Source organism: Lates calcarifer, linkage group LG9, assembly GCF_001640805.2.
Source record: "Lates calcarifer isolate ASB-BC8 linkage group LG9, TLL_Latcal_v3, whole genome shotgun sequence".
NCBI lineage: Eukaryota > Metazoa > Chordata > Actinopteri > Centropomidae > Lates > Lates calcarifer.
This window is the reverse complement of record NC_066841.1, coordinates 19791203-19818452: the sequence shown is the minus strand read 5'-3', so window position 1 is coordinate 19818452 and position 27250 is coordinate 19791203. Positions and strand designations below refer to the sequence as shown.

Here is a 27250-nt window from a genome sequence, read left to right as displayed (position 1 = left end):
GCAATATTAAGTCATCATTTTATAGATAAAAGCCTGAGATATTAAAATAGCTGTCTACATAAAAATTATAAGATAAGAAGTCAAAAATGTTATTACCACTCTTTTAACTTATTATAGACTGATGTTGACTTTTTATTTAGTCATACTTAACATTCCTCCTTTGTACTTATATTCTTGGTGCAAATGGGCTTCCATACAAATACAATTGAACAAATAGTGTGCTTAAAATACAAAAAAATGTGAATGTAAATAATACAATAAAATTCTAAATAATCCGCGCATTATTAATAGACGTACACCATATAGCCAGTTGATAAACTGATGAACATTATCTCCCAGGTGTAACTGTATTAAAGTTCCCAGTGTGACCAGAGAGGGCAGGAGAGCTCAGCTAATCTCTCCCCGCTGCTGTGCCTCCTCTGTCGGGCTCCAGCTCCATCTCCGGGCTTTACATCCAGCCTCTTTAGATCAATGGCTTTATACTTTACCTAGGTCTCTCTACCCCCTCTCTCCCCAGCTGTATAGACCCACAGAGAAAGAGAGAGAGAGAGAGAGGTCTCGACTCTCTCCCTCCTCCCACCCTCTCCTCCTCCTCGTCCAACTCTCTCCATCCGTCCTCCCCAACAGACGGAGCAGACCTCCGGGAAGGCAGCGTGGATTTTAACCCTCCTTGCATCTGTGTGAATGGGAATCAGCCGCACCGCGCAAGAGTGATGGAGACTCTGCCTTCATAGTTACTGGAACTTATTTCTCATCTGTAAAAAGAGGAAACTAACCGCGTGTGTCGGTTTGGGGTTTTCCTTTTATTTTTTTTTCTTTCTGGGATCCAAGCCCGACCAGGGATCAGGGTTATTTTAGGGGAGAGGAGAGGTTGTTTTACCCCTCTCTCTCCTCATCACCCTCCTGACTCACCACCCCTTAGGCGCTCTTTCTTATTTTTATTTTCTAATTGACAGTTGGATTCTGTGGAGGTGTTGTAAAAAGAATCAAACAGCAGCAGGAATTGCGGGTGTGTGTCCCTGTGGTTTCTCGGGCTCATCGGGAGTGGAGCAGGGCAGCATGGAGCTGGTTTTGGTTGGATGTATTGGTGATGGTTGGGAGGTGCTGAGGAGGACAGGAGGACTCTACCTGCTGCTGCTCTGCTGGCTGCTGGCTGCTCATACCACAGCGCACGGTGAGTGGAAAAAAAGAGAGAGAATATATGCGTGATTTCTGCCTCCATCCCACTGTGTGTGTGTGTGTGTGTGTGTGTGTGCGGGTTTTGCCTGTGTGTGTGTGTGTGTGTGTGTGTGTGTGCGCGCGCGTGTGTATCGTTGCTGGTTGCTCTGGTTGCCGCAGACCAAACGAGGACTGACACATTTGTTGAATCTCCCTGCTGGTTGCAATTTAAACCTGGTCTCTAACCCGGGAGGACGCGGGTCGGACCGGGTTCACCTGGGTTTTACTGGGATTTTCTATGTGCGGTCATGATGTAGACTATTGTGTTTGACTGGGGTTAAAAGGATTTCAAAGGGCTTCAGCAGGTTTCAGCGGCTCTGATCATATGTCAGGCTGCTGCTTAGACCAGGTTATAGTGCATTTTACTCTGCTGCCGTTTTACCTTCAGTGCCACTTAACATAATGAATTCACTGGGGCTGATCAGGTTTAGGCTGCTGGTCTGACGGGCTTATACCATGTTTTACTGGGTTTGATTTGGTTCTTGTTTGTTTCATGGGGCTTTATTGGGTTCCACCTGATTTCTGCTAGTGTGATCATGGTGGTTTTACTGGGTTTAATTGGATTTTACTGGGCTTCAGCAGTCTGATGTGTGTTAGGTCAGGTTGTAGTGACTTTAACTGGATTTTGCAGCTGTTTCAGTTTCACTTTCATCTAGAGTTATTTGTTTTAATGGTACTGTTCAAGTTTACCTTGTTGGGTTTGTGTATTTACCCACATATTGCTTTGTCTTTACAGGGTGTCTACGTATTTCTGTGAGCTGCTGTTGCTTTGGTGAGGTTTTTAGTGAATCTCTCAGGATTTAGTCAGTATTTCACTGTCAGTTTCTCTCTGAGTGATAGGGTTTACAGGGACTGTTCAGGCCTAGGCTGCTGGATTTGACTGTGTCTTTGTTACCAGGTTTGACTGGGTTCAGATGGATTTTACTGGGCTTCAGTAGGTTTCAGTGGCTCAGACCATTTGTTTGCTGTTGCTGCTTTGAGCAGGTATCAGCAGATCTTTCAGGATTTTTTTTTTTGCTTCTTTGAGTTGCTCCCAGTACGATGAGGTTTGGTGGGTCTGACTGGTTTTGGGTTTATAGGACTTAACCAGGTGTGATCAGGCATTACTGTACCCAATGGGATTTCACCAGTTTCCTGCTTTGATGGTTCGCTTAAAATGAATGCTCCTATTTACTTGGCAAATTTAATGCTGCTGATTTCAAATAGATATTAAAGAGCAGTGTTCTAACACCCAAATCACATGGTACAAAAAACAAAGAGAAAGGTAAGAACACAATATAAAACTATATGAAAATAAATCTAGTTAAAAGTTTAAATGGTTCAAACAGCTAGAAAGAAAAACTTAAAAAATACACAGTACAATATTTATCCAGATGAGTGGATAATGTTGTATGCTGTACAGGATGACAGAGAATTGTCCTTGGTATTGTATGATTCACATTTGCCATTCATTGACCAGGTTGTCGTGGGTTTAATGTAGTTTCTGTGGGAATTAAGAAGTTTGAATGACCAAATTGAATGGCTGTGTAGATTATGAGGAGTGTATCCTGAAACAGTGCCTCTATGGCAGCATAGAGGCACTGCTGTGTATCTGGCCTTCATCGTCATCAACATGTGGTAAAGCTTATAGAGTGGTCACCGTGTGGTGAGGTTAAAAACTTTGGTTAGGTTTAGGAAAAAAATCTTGGTTTGGGTTAAAATAATTACCTCCTTAAGCTTAGAGGACCTTTGTTGCTATGGTTACAGTAATAAACATGCTGTTAAGATAGGGGAACAGCCCTTCTCATAATTACTGTGGCCACTGGAGGTCACTTAACCATTTAACACAACAGTAAATTGTTGTAAAGATGAACTGACTGTGATGCAGATTATGTTCTTATCTGTGTAAATGTAAATTTCAGTCCAGTTAAAATAACTTTAATTTTACATTTAAATTTACATTAACACATTATGAATACATATGAAATCTTTCACATATTGTATACTGGTATAACGATTCTGTAACAGAGATCGGGAAGCGGGTTACAAACGTTCACAATTTGGTGCTGTGATAAAGGAGGACTGATGACTGTGACACCCAGTTATGATCGAGCCAGTTAAACCAGCTCCGGATGAATGATAATCCTGAGATTGCAGACCCACATTCAAGTCAGCAGTATGGAAACATTTTGGCCTGTAGCTCGGTCTGAACTGAACTGTGGATTTAGGAGAATCTATATGCCCCTAATATTGTGTAGTAGATGTAATGTACACTGATGAATCATCTCATCTCACTTAATAATGAAATTGCTGGTTCAGTCCACTTTAAATATCCCAAAGTGTTGTTTAAGAATCATTTGATGTTTGTTGTTGTGCATCATGGTTTTAGGTTATTGAACAAACAGATCTGAGAGCTGCTGGACTGACTCTCCTTCTCTCTGTGAGTCTCCTGCTGTCAATAAATTATGTCCAAACACTTTAATTAAGCTAATTGGTGGTAGGAGAGAACACACACACACACACACACACACACAGAGAGAGAGAGAGTAGCTGCTGGATCAGTTGAGCAGTTCTGACTCTGTGTGTGTGTGCGGCTGATATTTCTTCAGCAGCTTGACTCTTAAATCCTCTGCTGAATATTTTAGTCAGACCGAGCGTTTAACTGTGCGTCATTTAACACACAACCATCGCTCCTCTTCCCACCTCATTCATTAAACCGTCATACACATTGATTCTCTTGAACACCAGAAGACTTTTTTTTTTTCCAGAAGCAGGTCTTGCTCTCTTTCACAGATGTGTTTTGTTTGTTAAGACCAGAGAGGAAACAGCATGTAGTTTTTTTTTTTGTTTTTCATTCCAGCCTGTCATGTCAGCAGATCATTTCACAGATGACTTCCTCAACCTTACCTGAAGGAGAGTTGGGTAGAGTCTTTGGTTGAAATGAACATCTGCAGGCTGTTTGATCAGCCAGGGTTCACTCCTGACAAAAGGCTTCGTCACACCACCATTTGCAACGCCAGATCCTGTGGTCAAATCAACTGATTTCAATAGGACAAGTAAATCCATACAAATCTTTTGTGTTAAGTTGGTGAACTTTGACACACAAATTCACCCAGCTGAATAATACCAAGTCGTCTTGACAGTTCTGACCTTTGAGAGGAGCTGAAGAGTCCAAAATGGAGGAAGCTATTGTAGCTTGTTAGCTGTGTTGCTCCATCCCCTTTTGTTTAACCCATCTCCAGGAGCGGGGCAGGCCTGGTGCTGGAATGGGGATCAGACTTTGTTTGTGAGCCCCCTTCCCCAGTCACTGGATAATATCATATTGTCCATAAACACAGTGTACTCTCCAGATAATGGGAAAAAGCTATTTGCCTGTCAGTCACAGGTTCTGCTGCAGTAGTGCAGTAGTCAAATTGGATTCATAAAATGTATGCATCAGGATCACCACACCCAGCCCGTGTTAGTGGCCTTTACTACTATTTTACTACACAAAAGTAGAGGTCATGTGAGGCAATTGGCCACATAGTAAAGTGCCAAAAAGTTAAAACAGCAACATCATTTCAGTAACAAGGAAAGTGCACGCCTTTACACCTAAGATGAACTGAACAGTTTGCAGCCACAAATCCTCTACATTAAGCTAGTTTCTGTCACTTTGACACACACACACACACACACACACACACACACACACACTCAAACAATAATATTCACCTATATATATATATATATATATATCAGGCTTATCTGACTCTGTGTGTCTCAGTGATGGCTCATCCAACTCCAAACAGACTAAATACAAGTTAATGCCCACTTCTATACATCCATAATTCTGTTCAGCACAGACAAAGTTTTTTAAAAAAAAAAAAGATCTGACAGAACAAACAAAAAGATAATTGTACATTGTAGAAGCCAGCAGTAGCGCTCCCTTCACTGGCTGCAGGACATTAGTATCCAGACTTGCTGATATTTTGTGGAATTCCCTCTCTTAGTGCAATGTTTCCTGTGTCAAAGGCTGCCACACAACCCCAAAGCAGAATGTTTTAGTTGAGACACAAACAGTTGGCAAGGTGTTGACGCAGCTTCTTTTTTTTTTTTTTTTTTCCAAACACCTCTTTGGTGATCGTGGGGAAAGAAATCAACTTTAACTTCTTCTGTACGCAGCAGTTGTTTCCAATCATCATCACCATCATCATCATCATCATGTCAGTAGAAAAACATATGTGAGGCAGAGTGTGAACAGATTCACTTGGTTAGAACATTATAGTGCAGTTGACTACAGAATGTTGTATTGGTGAAAGAGATGAACATAGGGTTTTCATTTGTTTTTCCAACTTTGTCTTTGAAGCATGAAAAACAGCTTATTTTTGGGATTAACTTCTATAACTACATTGATTTTAGGGCTTGTGCTGCTGTTCATTCAGACCACGAGGCATCACACTGCTGCCAGTCTGTCCAGTAATTTCTGCACTTTGAGTTCAGGTACATTTTCCAGTTTTCTTCTGAGAAGTGACACACTCAGCCTTGCACACACTGCAACTAATCAGCAGCTGCTTGTATTATTTCACCTGCAGCTATAGAAACAGGAATAATAACAGACATTATTTCCTTAGCTGGACATTGGAGAGCCTCATGATTCTGCATGACAGGAACAAGCTGGGATCTTTTTGCGACTGGAAGCAAGTGATTTTCATGTTCTCCATCACTGAAATGATTGGAGAAGAAGAAGGTGTCAGAAAAAACTGTGCAAAACTCTTATAAGACTCTTGTAATTCCTCCTCCTGCCGCCAGGATGTTTTACTGTCCAAATGAAGATAGATGGAGTGTTGGAGGAAGTGAAACAGAGGTAAATACATCATCTTTGTTTTTGTTTTGGGTGTGTTATTAGATTATTCCCAGTGAGCTTTAACCTTCATTATTCGTCATTAATTTTGACACCAGGCCGGTGAACCTGACAGAGCAGAGGTCCTCTGCAGCGTCGCCTTTACATTTAAATGTGTCAGATACTGTGGAAAACAAGCAACCTCCTTGGCCTCTTATTGGACGTCTTTGGTGTCACAGCGCAGACAGGGGAAGAAATTTGAACAGTGGCTGACCTAAATGTCCCGTATAGTTAATATTGACTACAAATTTCATGTTGATCTGAACAATAGCAGTTACGATGCCTCACTTTGGACAAGCTCAAGACAGTTTTTAGCTTATTAACACTAAACCATTATCAGGAGCAGGCAAAGGTAACAAGGAAACAGCAGCAGAGAAATATCAGCTGTGCCAGCTGATCGCTCAGTTGCATTGATTAGGCTGATGATCAGGCCTACAGTGTTTATTGAATAACAGATAGATCATAAGAAGTTAAATCAACAAACAATGTTCACAACAGAATCAGGAGGTTGTTGAACCTCTGTTCAAAGACCGTTTGTATCTGCTCACAGCAAAAGCCTCTTTAAGCTGCGTTTAATTAGTTATTTCAGTGTTACTGTATATTGTTCACGGGTGATTATTTTCCACGCGAGTTGCCTCTAACTTAGCACCAAGTAGTGGCTCCCTGGAGCTACTAGATATAATGAAAACGGTTTATGAGGATTTCTTTGTCCCGCATCGCAAAGTGACGTTCACAATCCTCTTGCTTTATCTGTTGTGTTTGTCTTAGAGTGCCTCTGTCCTCGTCACACATTTTCTCATCTGTCTGAGGATTATCAGCCTCATTTTGCTGTGGAGTTTTATTCCTTTTGTTGTCAGCCTCTCAACATGAATATGTGTGTATGTGGGGGGGGGGTGTGGTCATTTGAACAATGCTGCACGAATCAGAACTATGTTGGTATTAGGACTGAGCAGATTTATTGTTGAACCTTTGTCCTTATCCAGAGGAGGATTTGTTTTCGCCGTCTAACATTCAGAAGCGTGTCATGTGTTTGTGTGTGTGTGTGTGTGTACATTCTGCTCACTTATGGTCTGCTGCCAACACTTTAGTATAAATATTAAGTGAAATCTTGTGCATTCATTCATATTCTATTGTGTATATATATCATTATGAATATATGATATTGATCTCCATTTTAAGGGAAAACAAAGTACACACACACACACACACACACACACACACATATATTTATAGTTTCATCTTATCTGTTATCCCATCTGACCTCATTTTAGTCTTGAGTTTCCTTAACTTTCATTGTCCTATGTCATCTATTTTAATCTTATTTCATCTCATCTAATATCTCATCTCCTCACATTTTGTGTAATGTACACTTGTCTTATCTGACCTTACCTTATTTTGTCTTATCACTCATCTGTTTTTGTCCCATTTAATCTCATCTCATATGATCTGTAATTTCACTTCTTTGAGTTACTAACTATTACTTACTGTTACTTACTATATATGAGTCATTAAGACACGAGTATAATGATGTAAAATAGCCACAGCTTGTCCAACTGATTTCTTTGGATTTTATTCTGAAAATCCTGTTAACAGCAGCCAATACCGAGACACACACATAGGAAAATGACTTTTTTGACATTATTCAAAGGTATGTTTAAGCATTGCAGTGGTCTCAGACTCATTACTTCAGAGCCGTATGGCCAGAATAAGTGTTAATTTCTTCATGACATTGTGTTTGGAACTGCAGTCTCATAAGTCAGCGCTCAATCATTTCTGACACACACACACACAGACAGTCATTCCTGACAACTTCCTTCTCTTAAAGAAGAAATTGGAGACACCTTTTTGCTTTCACATCACTATCCCTCTCACACATGTACATGGTTTTTGGCCTGAACCTTGTTGATCAAGCTTTGTGAGTTCAAGTCATCCAGCGCTGTAGTACATAGGTAGGTTTCAGATATTTCCTCATGATCATGATCATGATCAACCTTAAGCTCTGAGCCATCACATGCTTTCCCTAGTTTTGAGTTGTCTTCTCATCTTGTTGGATTTAATTTCATCTTGTCATGTTCTGTTTTGCCTTAATACTTATTGTCTTATCTCACATCTCGTCATATGGAATCTGATCTGATGCTATTTAAGTTATTTTTACACAATTTAATCTAATTTTACCTAATATTAACATGAAACCACCAACTTTTGACTCTTGCATCAGTGCCATGCTTGTCCTGCAGAGTTCTTGATGCCTCTGTATTATCGATCCATCTCTGCTTTAATTGAAATAAATGAAAGCTCCCTTCTGATCAATAGGTCTGGAACAGCAGAGCCTCTGTCCTTGTATTAGTGATAAGTTATTGATCAGCTGATGAAGAGTCTGATGATCACACAGAGATGACTGCTGCTGGAAATAATTCCTAATCTTTCTGCTGATATCAGGATATTGATTATGAGACTGAAGACTGATCGAGTTCAACAGCACAGAACCATCTTCCTTCTATCAGTCCACCAGCAGAATCAATTAGCGTGATCAGTTATATCCCAATGCAGGAAGTGATGGATGATTGTGTCTTCGGTCTGCCCAGGGATGTTTTTAGGAATGAAATGAGAAGGAAGAGAGTGTAAACAGATCAAAATATTTCCAACAGAAATATATAGTTTGCAAAAATTAACATTATATTTGAATGTGTGGGCAGTTTTGATTGATAATGCAGGTTAGAAATTGATTTTTTTTTTTTCCGTCAAAGATCTCAGTTACTTCAGAAAACCTGTTACATTCAGTTTTCGTTTGATCTAAAGAGTTTTGTTTTCCTGTCATCATGAAATAACTTCACAAAAATGAATCTACACATTGTATTTGTTACATTATTATCCAAAGGTTTGATTTTGGATAGCATGAAACAATAATACATTACGGCATATATTTCTTCTGATCTTATGAAAATACAGATTGATTAATGATCTTCAGCTTGTTTTTTCTGATCATCTGTAAAAATGATATCTGCTTCACCCTCTGTTATCTGTTATTCCCCCAGAGTTTTTATGTCTTGAAACAAAGGTCAGGGGACAGACAGAACATGGGGGACGATGGGTAGTAAACAATTCAAATCCACCACAGTCACACCACACTGCCACTGGGATGATTCATGTGCGTGTCAAATTTACATGTCTCCCCTCTACTTTTAGAAAGTGGAGGGGAAGAGATGCATTAATTGAAAGACAGATGTTATTTCACCTTCTGCTTGATTAAGAGTCATCAACCTTCTTCAAGGTGTTCAGCCGACAGCAACAATGAAACTCCAACCGCAGCAGAAAAACAACAAACAATGGAAGCAAGAGGAGCTAAATTTAATCAAGAATCACATTAAAGCTAAAAGCTCAGAGCAGTAAAACCTTTTCATTAATAAGCAGAGCTGAATAATTAAGTCAGAGACAATCCATTAGAGACACAGCAGGCTTTTAACACCAAGGAGATGTTAATTTACACCACCATCCATCCACCCATCCATCTATCTATTAATGATGTATGAAGAAGAAAATACCTGCATATTTAATCAGTTATAAAGTCATGATTTGACTTCCATTTTGACTTCCTCCTAATCATCAAGATCCAATTAGGTCCAAAGCAACTGGTGCTGTTGTGTCATAATACTTAATTTGTGCGCGACTGTGATAATTTGATTAAATAAAGTTGGACCAACTTTATCATGTGTACCACGTGAGAACAATGTAAGATACATTAACAACTTAAGGCTGAATTTTGATACAGGATCTCTTCAAAACAGGGCCAGTATAAGCTAGTAATGCACGTCTTGCCTTAGTTGATGTTGTTCTTGGTGCAAATTTCCAAACAAATTTGCAATTAATCAAATTACCAAAACATCCCTAGCAGTAAAGGAGGGGCTTTTAGCGCCCCTGGGTTTCAAAACTTAAGGACTTGTCTTGGGACTTCCGGTCTTGATTTGAGACTTGGGAGTTGCTGGTCTTAACTTCTGACTTGGAACTTGTTTATCTTTGCTTGGGAACTGATTTTGGACTTTTTGATCTTGACTTGGGGCTTGTTGATTAACATTTGAAACTTGTTGTTCTTGACTTGGACATAGACACGTTGGAACTTTCATACAGTGTGTTAAGCTGCAGCCCTGGACTTGCAGTGTGTTCCTGTAACAGATGAAAAGTAGTCACAGAGGCCTGGGAGATTGATTTCCCAGCCAAAAGAAAAGGATTCTTTGTGTGTAATCACAGCCAGGAGCAGTGGATTAATAAGGTGGACGAGTGAAAACAGCGTGTTAGCCGCTGCTCAGTTCAGTTTAATTTGTTTTGTTTTTTCACTCCTGCAGTAGGCAGAAAGTCATTTACAAAAGTGAGAATACAATTCAAACAGAAACACATGGAGGTTTCCTTTGTGTTAGTACAGTACAGCTTAATTTATCAGTCAGTGGTTGACCTCAAGCAAAACACAGCTGAGTGGGAATGAATGAAAGTATGATGCATGTAGCCTGAAGGTACATGTATTATTTACACAGGTTTGAGTAATTTCTCTGACTCTTCAGTGAAAGTTTGGACCAGTTATGAGTTTTTGAAGGTGAATACAGATCATCATCATCATCATCATTCTGATGGCAGCAGAATATGGACCAACAGGAGTTTAAGAGTTCTTGAGCTGCTCAGTGCTCCACAGTGTTGATGCTGAGCAGGTATAGGGTATAGTGCGTTTAGCCTCTTTATTGGAAACAGTTGATGAGAAAGACACCATGAAAGCAGAGAGACCAAACCAAAACAGTAAATTGTGTGAAAAAGAATTGTGATATGATAATTGTCATCACTACAAGTGACAGCAGTTGTGTGATTCTTTTTATATCTAAAAATTATTATTGATTATGGCCGGTATAAAGATGGTTAAGAAGCCCAACAAAATCTTCTGCTTCAGATGCAGGAACCCAAAATGTAACTAGGTTTCACCCATCACAATATGCATAATATTCATAAGGTCCCTGGATTTGAAAAGTGCATCAGAACTCGTAACAATGGCCGATCCCGTGATCATGATGAGACATTTTCAAAAACTTGACTTTGGCTGCAGCAGAAGAAAGTCTGACACAAAGAGAGAATCCTGTGAGCAGCTTTGATTCCAAATGGAAAAAAGTTTCCCTTTTCAGCCCTGATAAATTTGTGTTTTTAAATTAGAAATGGAATAATGCTTTTCCAAACTGGATTTGTAACATTTTAGCCTGAAAGCCTTGGTGAGTATTTTAATTAAAGTCTCTGGATCTGCTCCTGTCTCCTGCATTATTCAGATGGCTGGTTGAAAAAACAAAAGCAAAACAAAACAAAACAAAAAGCCCTGTGAGTAATTTACAGAAAGATCATTTGCCTTGGGTCTGAACATTAGTGTTTCATTTACATCCTGGGCTCTCAGCTGTCTATATTTAACATCAGCTGCTCTGCTCTGACATTCATGCATTATTCATGTTGGGAACCTACATTACCTGCCTGAGAAGCACTACACCTCCCTCACCTTTAAGTCATCCTCATTAATGCCACTGCAGGCTTTTACAGGCTTTTTATTCCTGCTTTTTTGTCATTGTGTTGTTGTTTTTTTCTGCTGAGAAATTTGGAGTTGATTTAAGGTGGAGATGGCTGCAGTTTTCAAGCCTCAGGATGAAAAAAGTTTGTATTCTAAACTACATGATACACACATGGTGAACATCTCCAGGACTCCTGAGTCGCAGTTTAGAGTCACAGACTGAGAGACACTGAGCCAATTCAAAAAGCATGTTTTTCTGTTCTGGCCCTCTGTCCACACTAAGCTGGTTTTTTTTGGTTGTGATAAACAGTTCTGTCATTGTCGGAGCATAACAGGAGGAGATTCTACAGATTTTCTTTTGTTTAGTGAATGGAGATCCATATGAAAATGACCTGAGAATACTAGTGTGGAAACCAAAGATTGTATTTGTATTTGTGAGTGTGTGTATAAATCGAACTAAAAACTCTCTTTTACAGAAGTGTGATGCCATAGAACCTTACCAGACCTCTTGTAGCCTCATCTCTTGCTCCTCATTAGCAGTTACTAGCACAATACCACATTCATGTCATGTTCTAGTTATCATATTGAATCAACTTCTGACTTAGGTCACAACAACTTCCAAATTAAAATTAGAACTGAGAAAGCTCTAATATATCTGACTTATATTGACCATTGATCAAAGTAATCAAACCCAGATGTAATGGATATGGTGTTTTATTGTTAAGGCGCAATTTTTTTTCTCCATGTGACGTGAACATGGCATATTAAACCTGGGTCAGCTGATGGTCAAGTTACATAATGGGTTATGCAGGCCCCAGGTTTTGGAAGGAAGACAAATGTGTGGAATAAAAAAGTTGATGTCTGTGGCTGTTAATTGATTTAGATTCTTCTTTTTTTTCCAACTGTCCATCATGAGTTTAACAGTGTTACAGCAAATTCCAGAAACAGGCAGATTAATCAATAATGAATAGAATTACTTAGTTGGAACCCTAGTTTGGAGTACTGGCACTTTTTTTTTGCCTACATGAGTACCTGCATTATCTGAGTAAAGATAAAAATAGTGACAGTCATACTGTTGTTGGAATGATACAAAATGCCAAGAGTACTCTGACTCTGCTTCACTGCCTGAGGAAACATCTTTCATAAATTGCTCTAACTGCCCTGTGGTGAATTTAAGTGGCTTGCAGCAGTGCAAAACACAGGCTCCAAGTATCCCAAGTATCCAATAGTGCATAGTGCAGGTTGAGTATCAGGGGTGCACAATGGCTGGTGAGTGTTGGTCGTCAAATAAAAAAATAAACAAAACATCATGGTGGTATGTGCACATCACAGAGACAATTACAGTATATACATTTTCCAACACTGCAACAGGACAAGGGGACAGCCCTGTCCATGTATTTAGTACTTTTGGTCTGGGCTGTTTTTCATGGTTGGGCTTGGCCCTTTAGTTCCAATGAAGAGAAATCAATAGTGAAACAACAGTGTGCTTCAAACTTTGTGTCAACAGTTTATGTTTGTTGCTTTTCTGTTTCAACATGACAAGCCAGCTCCATAAAGAAATGGTTTTCTAGGCTGCACAGAGCCCTGCCCTAAACCCCACCCAACACCTCTGGGATGAACTGGAATGTCAGTTATCACCCAACATCAGTGTTGGTCCTCACTAATACTCCCATGGCTGAATGAGGGCAAATCCCTGCAGCAGGCACAACATCTGGTAGAAAGACTGAAACCAAAGGAGTGGAGGCTGTTAGAGCAGCACATTGATGGCCATAGTTTTAGAAAGACATGTTCATCAGCTTTGACCATGCAGTGTATTTTACATGTACATGGAAACAGAACTATTCTGGTTTGAATCTGTACCCAGAGGTGAGAGGGCACAGGTATGTTATGACTACTTTTTAAGTTTTAGTTTTTCAATTAATTGCCATTAATAATTTGAAAAATATATGAACCAACAATGCAGAAGGTGAGAATGTGTGGTATAACTGTCAGGAAATGTACTGTAGTCTTACAGTTTAATGAGATGGAGTTCCACGTGTTTGCTGCACAACACACCTCCTTGCCATCCATGTTCACTGTGGCAGTTGTGTTCATGAATAGTGTAGCTTAAAGTTGTGAAAATTACACAGTTATTGCCTAGCTGCAGTGCTAACATTAGGGACAAGCAGTACTATAATGAAACATGTTTCACACATAGTCAACCTATAAGTAATTAACTCTATAAGCGACTCTCCCCTGGTTTGAGAATAGATATATCTTATCAATACAATCATTGTTATTATCAATAAATCTTGAAAGATTCCCTGGACTGATAAAGGTTATGTGGCAATATTCGATTAGAATTTTTGGATGTAGCATGTTCAGCATGTTTAGCCTGTTCTCTAATGAAGCCTGTATGTTGTGCAGCATTGCTTACTCTCTTTAATATTTTGGATCGTGCCTGGCCAATTGCTAAATAATGATAAAGTGGAAGCTCTATAATTTTAAATGGAGTCATTGTCTTGTATTGTTTAAGTAACTTGGTGTTTACTTAATCTGTTCTTTAAATTTCTAATTTACTGGAATGATTTAATTTAATGGAATTTATTGGAAAAAGACCACTCTAATACATAAATTGTTAACAATTACCCAACTATTGTTTGCAAACATGGCTGACTATTGATTAAGGAAATTGCCTAAAATTAGCATCCCAAATTGTCATTCTCCTGGAGTCCTGTTCTGCTGTAAACAAACAAGACGATCAAGCTGCTGAGGTCTGGAGATGGCAAACAGAGTCTGTCATATTTGGCTGGAGTTCAGAAACATCCAGGATGGCGTGAGAGACGATCACTTCCTGTGCAGAGCTGCAGCCCGCGGCAGATGAGATGAATCGCCTCAACTGCAGTAGTTTCCTCTCATAAATATTCATATAGTGAGGCGTGGCATCATGCAAGCGAGAGAGCAAGGAGGACTCCAGAAACCAGTGAACCCTGCACGCTCAACGAACACCCCACCCCCCACCCTCCCCATACCAACAGCAGCATGCCGCCCATTGCCGCAGCACAGCCAGCTGGATTTATAGCCACTTATAAAGATAAGTGATGCGTCCTGCATGCAGCACACACACTCACGCAAACACTCGCACACAGAAAAAGCAGACTTACACACAGACCTGTGTCTGATGAAAACCCTGTGCCTCCATGATGTAAAGTCTTTGTTTTGATTACTTATTTTCTGAAGGTGGAGTTTTACCACTAAATAGTGAAAGAGCAGTTATCACCTGACAGTGATAAACTATGTAAACACCCACACACACAGGAGGCCAACACCTTCTAGCATTGTATAATAGTTTGACAGGCTGTACAGTAAATATGAAGTTACAGCCAGCAGCTGGTTAGCTTATCTTAGCAAGACTGGAAAACAAGGAAATAACTATGGGCTCTGTCCATCTACCAGCACCTCAAGAGCTCACTAATCAACAAGTTAGAGCCTGTTTGTCAAATGTGGATGCAAGTCCAAATGTAAAAACGACAACTGGCCAATTTATGGTGGGTTTTGTGCCAGACTGTTTTTCAGCTGGGAGCGGTTGCCAGGCAAAAACCAAGACTTCAGGAAGCTACTGGGCTCTTTACAGAGGGGCAACCTGAGAGGTGTAACCTGGCAACCCTGTCTCCTAGAAATTACATCACTAAACTGCAATAGCAAATATGTTATGTAGGAAAAATAGTTGTGGCTGGATTAAATTTTCTATCAATGTAACGAATTATGTTGTTAATATACATATTTGGTGCATCAAATATACATTGATACTAAAAATACAATGATGTAATGATGTTGCATCTTGTGTTTGAAAATCTCAAAAATCACTAAATTCATCTTAATGTTGTGATCATTGCATTATGCGTACAAATATGTCCATATAGATACAATGCAGATCCAAAATGCAGCATTCACATTTTCAAACGATACTATACAAAGTCCAAAAACAAAGAATAACAGTTCACAAAATTTAGATAAACAGATTTTCAGTGCGTCATGTCTGCAACGCCTATAATATATATAGAAAATCTAAGATAAAACTGATATAATAGTCTATATTGTCTTTTTTGTCCAGACTTTTAAGTAAAGCTAGTGAACTTAAACAATTTAAAACTGATCGGTCATTTCAGTTTCTGTTTCTGTTTACCAGTCACCAGACAAAAAATGGGATTTACTTTGCACTTCTCCTGAATATGACCATTATATATTTTTCTGCTTCTGTGTTTTAGTCAGCTTTGTGCTTTGCCAAGCAGGATAAATTGTGTTTTACTTGTGTACCTGCAGTCACTTTGTCAACAAAGTTTGTTTAAAAAAAAAAGAAAAGAATCTAGATTTGATGTGATTAAACGCGATAAAAATGGTGGCATAGTCTTTTCCCGAAGCCCCGAACGCAGCAGTTTGTCTCCTCTGTCGTCCTCCCCCAGAGAGATAAAGGTTAGAAGTACAGCTTTTATGAAATCACTGTCAGTTAGCTCAACCCTGCCAATCTTCATCATGACCCTGGATGTGTCAGAGAGGTCATGACCTTCAGAGAACCGGTCTCTGTGTCTAAAACTGGAACATCTTCACTGACCTGGAAAACTTTCACATTTCAGTTTGTTTCAACAGAACTAAACTTCAGAGAAATGTCACATTGGCTTAACCAGCCAGAGTCACATATAAAAACACACATACACACGAACGTGAACACGGTCACAGCAGCGTGGTGCCTGCAGCCACATCAGTAGGTTTCCTGTGTGCAGCGTTTGGTCATGATGTTAATTTGCCAGCAGCCATATCAAGCTGCATCGGCAACAGAAAGCGACAGTGTGGCTGCAGGACGACGACATGCTGCTGACATCACAGAATGATTAATTAATATCACTGATGAGGTTATTATTCTGACTGCTGCAGTTTAAAAAACTCTTTTACATCAGGACAACAGGAGTTAAAAACTTTCATCCGATGTCGTTAAACTTCATCTGCTAGAAAGCAGCTACAGGCTTTATTCAGCTTCTCATTCAGAGGACAAAGTAAACTCCAGAGTCAGTAATTATTCTTATACCCATGTCTCATCTGGCTCTATTATCAGGTCAGAATTTAAGATTGTTCAATACTTATATGACCAAATACCTGCAAAACTAATGTCATTCCCATCATCCTCAGCTGTACTGTGTACTGTGCTGCATTAAGTGCTAAACAGCAAGATGTAACTTGAACTCCCTTCCTGGTTGTTTTCAAGACATGAGGAAAATCCTTACACATAAACTTAAATCATGAACTGACAATTAGCTGGTGCAACGCAATCACAGTCTGGTTCCTTTTGTCTGGATGTAGTTATTATGTATTTTACACATTGTGCAGCTCTGGCAGCATCTTTCCTCTTCCTCTCTAAGCATCAAACGTTTTACACATCTGGATTGGTTCTGATTATAGCTCCTGTAGCTGCTGAACGCCTCCTTCTGCAATCCTCTTTTGTAGTCACTTAATTTTCCACCCAGACTCATATTTCTTAACTTTTGTTCTGTCCTCTCAGGTAAGATGCAGAAACCTGCCAGTGAAGTGAGGAATGTTTTCAATGAAAATCTGCTCAAACAACCAAATAACACAAAGATTTCAGTTGTTGTGCTATCTATTCAAATATGTAGAGTTGGCTGCCAAGAAATAAAAGTAATCAAACTACTGAAAGTCTCACTATTTATATTAATATTAGACGAATTTGAACCTGATTTGAATATTAAAATTAAAGCTCTTCCATTATTTACATGAAGAAGATGAGCATCCCTCTCTGCTCTGACTCTGACATACTGTCATCTCACAGTCTGCTGTCTCTCTTCTAACAGATTGGACCATCTAACAAGGTTTTCATTGCAGACTTGGCGTCTGAGGCATCGTCCTCCCACTCTGACAGCTGATTGGCTGCAGTCCAGGCTCTCTTTTACCCAGCAGCTGCTTTCATGTTTCTGTTTGAGAGACATTCACAGCAGGTGACAGAGATACTGCCAGAACTTATTCCTGCTTTCAAGTATTAATTATTAAGAAGGACCTGCCAGTCATCTGTCAGTTTGTCTGTGAATATTGGTCAAACAGTCTGGTAATCTATCCAAATCTTTGTTCCAGAGTCAGATATCTCAACAAGTAACAATTTGATTTTCTACATAATGATTAAGTGAGGTTAGATTGAAGTCATAGCAGAAATTAAGCCTTGTGCGATAACGCTTTCATATTCTTATCCTAACATTTTTCTTGATGTGCGGTGAAGTTTGCTCACTTGATTGAAGTGTTGCAGGTCAGATTCAGAAAACCCTTTAAACATGTCATAAATTGGTGGTTTTAAATTGGTGTGTGAGATTTAATCAGTGGCATCAAATTAAATGGCCCCGATCTAAATCTTCCAGCTCCAGTCTGTATTTGGGCAAGTTTTATTTACAAATATGAAAGCCTAGAGTATAAAGAAGAACTTTACAGTGTTGAGGATGAAATCCAGATGTCGGAAATCAGCTGACAAAATTAACATAAATCTGTAAAAAGTCTCAGTAGTATCAGGGGACCCACTGAGAAAATATTGCTACAGCTGTAACTGCAGAGTCATCAAAGAGCTCTACCATACAGAAATAAAGAGATTTCTATGATTTTAACATAGTGTTCTCATAGCATTTGTTGTAACTGTGAAAGATAGAATTTACTTTTCATCCAGCCCCTTTCAGTTACGAGTTGCCACATTCCAAAGATCTGAATTTGTGAAATGTAAAAATGTAAAGCGTCTTCTTTGTCTTCATGGATCAATTAATCAAATGATCAAAGAATGGATCACACTGGAGCAAAGCAATTCTGTGACTGCTGTTGTCCATTAGTTTACATGACACCCGTGTCTCTGAACAGTCAAGTTGCTTAAAAATTGCTCAAAGTGCAGTAGAAACTCGCTTAATCATGATGTACATCAACATCACTGAAGAGACTGAGAATAGAGGCAAACAATAAACGTCAGAGGATGACGAGACTGTAACCTTCAATGAATTAAAACCTGAAAGAGACAGAGATGGGACATTTCCAACATGTTTTCCACATGGTACGACCGGTACTCTTTTCATTACATCTTAGAGTTGTGCTGTTGTTTCCTGTGGTTTAATGTCACCAAAATGGAGATTTAGCTCCACAACTGTTTATCTTGATGAACCAACTTCTAATCCTCACGTCAGTAGTGGATGGAAATACATAATAATTGGCTTTTTTTTTTGTGGGAAATTTGGTTGACATTTATGCAATATTTGGATAGAAATGGCTGCGTCCCACTGCCTTCCTGATCTGTCTCCAAGAACTGAAATGGGTGAAAGCTTTCATAGTCTCCCCCTTAAGGCATTTGTGGTCTTGACCCTGGCTGAACACATGAAAAGTGCCAGAAGTAGTTGTGAGAAGAATGAAAAAGAGAGCTTGAAAGAGAAGTTGAATGAAGCCTCCCCCTCCCCCACTCCCCTTCGGGAGAACCAACCCTACGCCCTCCACCCCCCATTTTGCTGGCTGTCATTGTGGATTGATGCACATGAGCCCAATCTCTTCTTCTGTACCATTACGACTTCTTTGTCCGTATGATGTGTGTTAGAGGCATCAGCTGAAGCACATGAAATGGCACGATACTCTGCAATGCAGCCGATGGGTGTTGCACATATAATCAGAGAAAATAAATGGTCGCATCAGTCGTGAAACTCTGCTTCATACTGATAGGAAGGTTAAGGTCTGATGATATTCATTTGGTCCATATCCCCTACCATTACCTTTTCTCTGATGCTCTGGGGTTTTATGTGAAGCCGTAGAGTGAATCTCCTGAAGCAGTCAGTGTCAATCACAGACCGTCAACCCGGCTTGATTTGTTAAAAAACATCTCTGTAATGATAGAAGAAGAAAAAGAAGAAGAGCATGTGTTTCATCTTGTAGTATCTTTGTCCTCATTCTCACAGATACATATATGTATGAGTTGCTTCATGTACATTATCTTTACATTACTGTAAATGAAATACTTTGACTCTAATGATTTATTTAATGCTGTAGAACACACACACACACACACACACACACAGAGGCTGTAGGTTCAGTGTGTTTAACTGCAGCAGATGTTAATGCCTCTGTCATATGTAGTGGATTATAGTGGGGAAAGAATAGGTTTTACATTATGCATCCAAGTCAAAATATTTGCATACACTATTATCTATTCAGACAGAATGAGACTCTTGGCTGAAAACTAACATCATCAGTCATTACTTAAACTGCTTAAACTCCAGAGATCCAAAAGTCACATAATATCTGAAAAAAGTAGTAGCACTCTTGGCTGAGGTTGAAAAGTAGTCCAATCGGTAAAGATGTGATACGGGACATAGACTGACATTGCTTCTTCTTGTTCTACTGTTGGTAAAACATGAATGTCCTGCTGCTGCTGCTGCTCACTTTTACAGGCCTCTACTGAAATATAATAAAATAAAGAAGAAAACAAGTGGCTGAAGTGTCAGGGTGTACGTGACCACATTGTTTCAAAAGCAGACAGGGGCCCTTGTTGCATGTAACCCTGTGTCTATATTGCCATGGCAACTGATTGAAACACCACAGGATCCATGTGGATAAGAGGAGACAAACTGAACTGTAAGGACTAATTTCTGCTAACTTTTTTCATCACATAGAGCGAGGTGAAAGTGTGTTTGTAGAGATGAAAGAAGAGGGGAATACACAGACAGCTCAAATAAAGACCCCTGTGTGTGTGTGTGTGTGTGTGTGTGAACCAAAAGGGTTTGCCCTCATCTCCATGACAATCAACACTCATCGCCCCATCTGTCCGATACACACACACACACTTAGTGACTTCATACAGTGCTGTTAGTCACACACAGTCAGGGGGTCATGGCAGATGCAGTGGGATAGAGGGAGAAGAGGAGGAGGTCATTGTTGGCTTTCTGACACACACACACACACACACACACACACAGCACAGATGGGCTTCCTAAAACAAAGACTTATGCTCCTGCATCAAGTAATACAATGACTGTTCCTCTCTGAGGAGGCAGTGACTTTATTTCAACATATTTCATAGAAATAAAATGTGTTGTTAAACATGGCAGTCTGACTCTGAGTTTAGTTAGATTCCCAGAGCACAGAGGTAGAGGTTGGCCCTCTCTGTCAGTCGGAAGAAACCGACTGAAGAAAATTTAGATGCCTTTCTAGGAAAATAGGACATCTTACATTTCTTGTGCAGTGCAGGAAAACTCACTGCTCTGCTAGATGCCAAGAGTGTCTCTTTCTGGACGTGAGAGCTTGGTAAGGAAACCTTTGAATATGTACGCCCACCCAGGTGAAAAAAAAAAAAAATTTTTAGTTAGTCCACCACTGACTGCACCTGTTCCTGCTAGAGCCTGTATTCAGATTTATCTGCCGCTGCTTTGATTCCTCCCCTGTGTTAAATCTTTGTATCATTTTAGGGCAGCAGCTCTTTTATTGTTGATTATTAGTGAAAAATGCCCTCAGTGCAAAAACCAAAAGACACTCAGTTTTTAATTGTTGAAGAGGAGGAAAAGCAACAATTCTTACATTTGAGAAGCTGCAGCCAACAGATTTTTGGCTTGCTGGGTTAAGAAAAAGGTGCTGCTTCATTGGTTGTCAAACGTTCTCATTTGGAGATGATATCAGTTATTTTCAAATCCTGAAACTTTTTTTTTTGTAATCATAAAGAACTTAAGATGTTAATCAAATAAAGATGAAAGTTTTGGGGTTAGACAACCTGTTTTGTTGATTTCATGGATTAATACATTTGACATTTTAATTAAGTGACAGTGAAATAACTACGTTGTGATGTTATGAAATTAAAACTTCACAGCTCTGCAGTTAGATTAAAATATGAAACACTAATAAAAAAGTGTTTGATTTTTCTTCTTTTTCTCCACAGTTTCTTTTCTCTTAGTTCAATATTTCCTCTGGCAGTCGCCTCAGGGGGTACTTTTAGTTTTTTGGGTAAAAGTGCTGACTTGAGATTCCATTGTAAGAACAATGATGCAATAAATTCTGACCCTTTCATTTCCTGAGTCAGTTTTAATGAGATTATTTTTCCTCAGATGTAGATTTTGGTTAAACTGTTAATCAGGCAGTCAGAATGATACAATAACTCTGACCACACAGTGTGTGACTGGACTCAGCTGGGGGTGTGTTTCATTTTGTGCAATTTAAAAGCATCATTACCTTCCTTTGCCTCTTTCAACTGTAATCCTTTGATTTCACCCTTTAATCTGATTGTGTGTGTGTGTGTGTGTGTGTGTGTGCTAACTCACTGGCTGGCTGACTTACATACTTATTTAACTCTTCTCTGTTATATAATATTATATATTATCCATATCATTTCCCTGTCTGTACAATGAACTATTGTACTGAACAATGGAAGCACCACCAAGTACTGGGCTCTGGTGGTGGGGGAGGGCATAGGGGACTGGACTGGTCTGGGACAGCATGGTGTCTGAGAGCCTGATCGCAGGCACTTCACTTCACTTCAAGCTCCCCCCTTAAAGTACAATGTTTTTTTCTCAGACCCAAATGAACAGACCCCTCCTGAAAGGGTGGGACTGTGACCTGCAACAGGCCATTAACCTCTGACACCTGCAGCAAAGGAAAAAAAAAGGGATAAAGAAAGAAAAATAGAGAGAAAATCAAGGGAAAAAATAGAAAAGAGAAAAAAGAAAAAAGAAAAGAAAGAGAGTAAATATATAAACAACAAAACTCTGGATTGACCTCGCTGTCCTGACCCATTCAGGATCTGCTCTGGTGCTCCAGAGGCCCAGATAGAAATGCTTTTTGCTGGTTTGTGGAGTGTTTTCTTTTTCCCCCCGTATGTATCTTTCTACTGTGCTCCTGCGTCTGCATATCTTCCACACACAGCACTCGCACGCACCTACACACGTGTACAAGAAATTCTAATCAGTCAGAGAATAGTCAACTTCTGAGTTGTTTACACGGAAATGTTGTTTCGTCACCTTTCAGAATGAACTTTAATTAGCTGTAGATGAGTACATTTAACGGAGACCTTTGTCATTTTAATTTGAAATCAACAGTCATCTGCAAGAGCTTGGTAAGACACTCTTACAATTAAAGGTTACAAGTTATAGCGCATATAAAAGCAATTAATTGTTCAGCTCTAAAAGACTTTTCCCACATCAGACATTTAAACTTTTCATAGTAGAGAAAACACAAGTTTATTTAATAGTGACCATGCACAAAACAACAATTAGCAAAATTTTAGCACATCATATATATCAGACAAAACATACAGTCTTCATATTGGAAAACAGTTGGTGCCATCCAAGAGTTTAAATCAGTGACTGGTTGTTTTAGAAAAATACTGAAGCTCATGCATTTTCTGATACGAGTGGGAATTGAGTTTCATTTTTCTGCTGCTCTGACTGAAAATGCTGATTGTCCAGAAGAAGTTTTCCTGAATTTAGCTGAACAGTCACCTCTGGCGGATGCCCTGGTCTCTCTAGTATTGTCTGTGCAGAATGATACACATTGTTTGAGTGGAGGTGGTGCAAGCTCATTAATTAATTTCTACATCAGACATATAAATGCAAAGAAAAATGTTCCATTCAAGAATCCCAGTAACCCCTGAGGGTGTGAGAGAGAGTGCAATGAACACTGTTAAGATCCTCTGATCTTAACAGTGTTCATTAAAGTGTTCATTTTAACCCAAACTATGATCTGTCCCTAATCAAATCCAAGTCCTTATAGTGACTTAACCCAACCAAACTTCAATCAAAGTGGTGTATCATACTACAGATTTACTTTTCAACAGTAACAGTTTTAAAAGAGACAGACAAACGATGTCGCCCTGCTGACAGGGCTATCAGATCAGAGAACACATCTATGTGTCATTCTTAAGGACAGGTACAAAAGACATATTTTATCATTTCATTTCCACTACATCTTGGCTCCAACTCTTGACTGGCACAATTACACTTTTTTTTTCCTCCCTGGCTCGGTGTGATTGATACTACATTTCAATTTTGTACAAGGAGTAATCCAAATGGAATAGTTTCTGTAATATATCTTAACACCTAAGAGCTGTGAAGAGATTAAATTAAATTTTACCACAGCATCTCTCCCACCCACTGCTGTTTGATAATCAGCTGGTGGAGATTAATCCTCATGGTTGCCATATACCTGCACTCCATTTAAGGGGGTGTTCCTGCACTAGCTGTTATACAACAAGTAGCACAACTATGTTTTCAAATGGAACACAACTTTGGTAACTGTATATAATGTGTAATAATATATAATCTTCACCAGTCTTCAACCTGCTCAGTAAGTGAATCACCTGTGTAGGTGCACAGGTCCTAGAAACCCAAGCTAAAGAGCATTTCGATCATTCTGAGACACTAAAATTTACATCATCTGTGGAATATGATCAAATCGCAGCAAGCCGGTACCAGCTGAAAGGTAGTAACTTTTACTGACTTTAGAAGCAGCATCATTTTTTACATTTGTGTAATTTCAAAATGTCAATGATGTTAAAATAACAGTCCACGCTGAGGAGCATCAGCCTGCAGCAGCTCTCTTTTCCCATGAAAAGACTGGGTTCTACACCTCTATCCAGACCCTAATTTTAACCTCATCCTAATTCTACTCTTTACCCTAAAATGACAAAATGTCCTTAAAGTCAAACTGATCCTCGCAAAGATAGAAACACACACAATCAGACACACACACACGGACAGACAGGAGGGGGCAGCTGGACAACTGACATCTGTTCAGTCTTTTATAAATGATGACTCCCTCTAACACCATTGCTGTCACTGTGCATGTTTGTGTGTGTGTGTGCGAAGGATTAACTGTTGACTTTGTTTGTCTGTGTATGTGTGTGTGCGAGATTAGTTGCTTACTAGACTCATACAGTATGTATGAATGCATGTGTGTGTGTGTTATAACAATAGGGGCGGGGTGGCAGCTCTCTAAAAATGTCCTTAAATCGTGTTGAACCCTCATAAGACTTTAATCTCATGTAAATTATAATTTAATTAGTGAATTTAAATAAGGAAGCTTCTGAAATACAGTGTGTGTGTGTGTGTGTGTGTGTGTGTGTGTGTGTGGCTATAAGCTGCTGACTTTACTGTGTGTGCGAGATTAATTTCTCACTCTGTGCATGAGAAGCATCATGTGAGTTATGTAGTGTGAGTGTGTGTGTGTGTGTGTGTGTGTTCAAAGAGCTCCAGGGACAGCAGGGGGCTCTTTGGACTCACAAAGCACAGCAGGGCTTCAGGTTCCTGGGCACACTCAGCATGCAGAACCCCTAAACCCTCTGGCGGTTCCCTGACCATGTGCCGCTATCACATTGCCAGATAATGTCACAGTACAATGGTTACACACATTAATGAAAAATAGTACTCAGCTGTTTAAATCAAGCAAGCAATTGTAATAAATTATCAATTCATTAATGAATCAGACTATGTAAGTATTTTTTTTAAACTTTCTGTACCAAAGACATCTTAGTACTAACTCTGATTTACTTTTGAAATACTGAATAGAGGACTTTTACTCAGTACACTCTAGATTTCTGGAGTGGTGTTTTAATTTGATACAAATATCTGTTTTGCTTATATAATATCTGTTAAGACAGGTAACTCTGAATGTGGTCTACAGGAAGTTAGTTTTCATTCACTTGCTGTGAAATTTTCAGTGTTTGAAGAAAATTTGAGTCTGTGTTTTTTTGTTTTTTTTTTCTCCAAGTAAAATCACAGGAATTGTTTCTTCAGTAAATAGAATAATAGAAACTCTCCAGAGGATAGAGGAGTGGTGAAACACTGAATGAAAGATAAGTCTGTGTGTGTGTGTGTGTGTGCCTGTTTATGTGTGTATAAGAGAGAGAGAGAGAGAGAGAGAGAGAGAGAGAGCGAGAAAGAGAGAGAAGCCCCTGGCTACAGCAGCTTGTTCGTTTCATTCATTGTGTTTGTTTAATAGTTGATCCTGTAGAGAGACTGAACAAAAGATGCCAGAATGGGAAAATAGAAATATTTATGTATTTTACTTCACCTCAACAAAAGACATTCAATTGTTCTGTCTTATGTTGGGAAAGAAGGCAGGAGCATATTATAATAATACATATCTTAGTTATATTAATTGACACTGAATCTAACAGAACATTTGGTCTCAATAAGGTTTTTAAGAATAAAACACAGTGATTTCAAGTGATTCCCACTCTCATCTGATTCACTGTTCATATCAAAAATGTATCTTAGTGCAGGTGAAAGAAACTTAACCATCACAGCTAAATGCCTAACTCTGAAACCAAGTCTTAACCCTCAAGCATTTAAACTCGTGATCCCTACAAAGCTGTTGGACCCCACAAGTATAGTGGGGTCTGACAGCACACACACAGACACACACACACACACACTAGACTACCTCATTGGAGTAGCACTGATTGAACGCTGTGTGTGTGTGTGTGTCAGGTGTTCAGCCAGCTTCTCTTTTGTTCTCTTTATCTTTTCACTCTTTTTCCAACAAAGGCTTTTAATGAACTGTGCTCTGAGCCAGGAGAGGATCTCTTCACAGCCAGGAGGAAAGATTACAGCAGCCACTTCTTTCATATGGCATGTAGGCATTGTATGGACATAGACTTAAAACAATATGAACCTAAAATTAAAGTTAGATTTAAGCTCTGAATTGATTTTGATTCAGTTAATGAACACAGCAATTGCTATTAGGTGGAAATTAGAAATTCAGGCCTAATACCAGTAACAAACCTACTGCTGCTAACTAATCAGCAGTTCCACTTGTGTCCTCTGAGGGGTGGTTATTACAGCTAGTTTGTTCTGACGGTAACCATAGCAGAGAGGTCATGGGGTCATTACAGAGAAACTTAACACAGCTTGAACATGCACTGAACCTCGGTCACACATATCAACTCAAAAAATGTGGATATGACAATAAGTTACTCTTTAAAATCTCAAGGGTTCAACCTCTGAGGAGGAGGAATGGGCTCAGGATATTATATGGCTGTCCACTAGTTGCTTAGATATCTTTATGTAAAGGACTGGGCAAATGTTCATCAGATGAACAGCACATACTGTAATTTGCATAGATGTACATCATACAAACTGTGTCAAGGCAGTTCAGTACAGAGTTAGACCTTGCCTGTGGTTAAATTGTTCAGTTTATGTGTATGTGTAGTTTGGAGTCTGAGCGGGGATACAGGATCAGTGCAGCAGTGCAGTGTGGTTTATGAGGCAGAAGATGTGTGTCTCCTGATGTGTGTTTTATGGCCTGTGTTTGAAACCCAGCAAGGAGCTTCATGTTGTACAAGGGCGACAGTTAATGAAGCTGCTGAGCTTCAGGAAAACACCAACAGGAAGAACAGGATGTGTTGAGCTGAGTCTAGCACAAAGATTTGTTAACTTTAGAAAGTATTTTTACACAAAATGAAGATTTTGCCCTCTTTTACAGTGCAGTTTTGTTATCTTTACACAAATACGTATGAATTCTCCTCAGAGATTAGCAGCTGAGCTGCAGACCTAGCTGAAAAATTCTCAATTTTACAATTACATCCAACTGTGTTCAGACTTCATTTAACCTCTGAGTCTGTGGGTGCAACAGCTCTGATTAGAATTCAAACAGAGAGGTGTGTTTAATTC

The 27250-nt window shown here is 39.4% G+C and overlaps 1 protein-coding gene across 1 annotated transcript in view; it reads left to right on the top strand.

Annotated features, from left to right (window-relative positions):
* Positions 1-480: 480 nt before the first annotated feature.
* dcc (DCC netrin 1 receptor) overlaps positions 481-27250 on the top strand; it is a 239746-nt gene continuing 212976 nt past the window's right edge. Inside the window, 1 exon segment of the mRNA XM_051072616.1 lies at positions 481-1174. Coding sequence (XP_050928573.1) covers positions 1060-1174 — 115 coding nt within the window. The 5' untranslated portion in view covers positions 481-1059.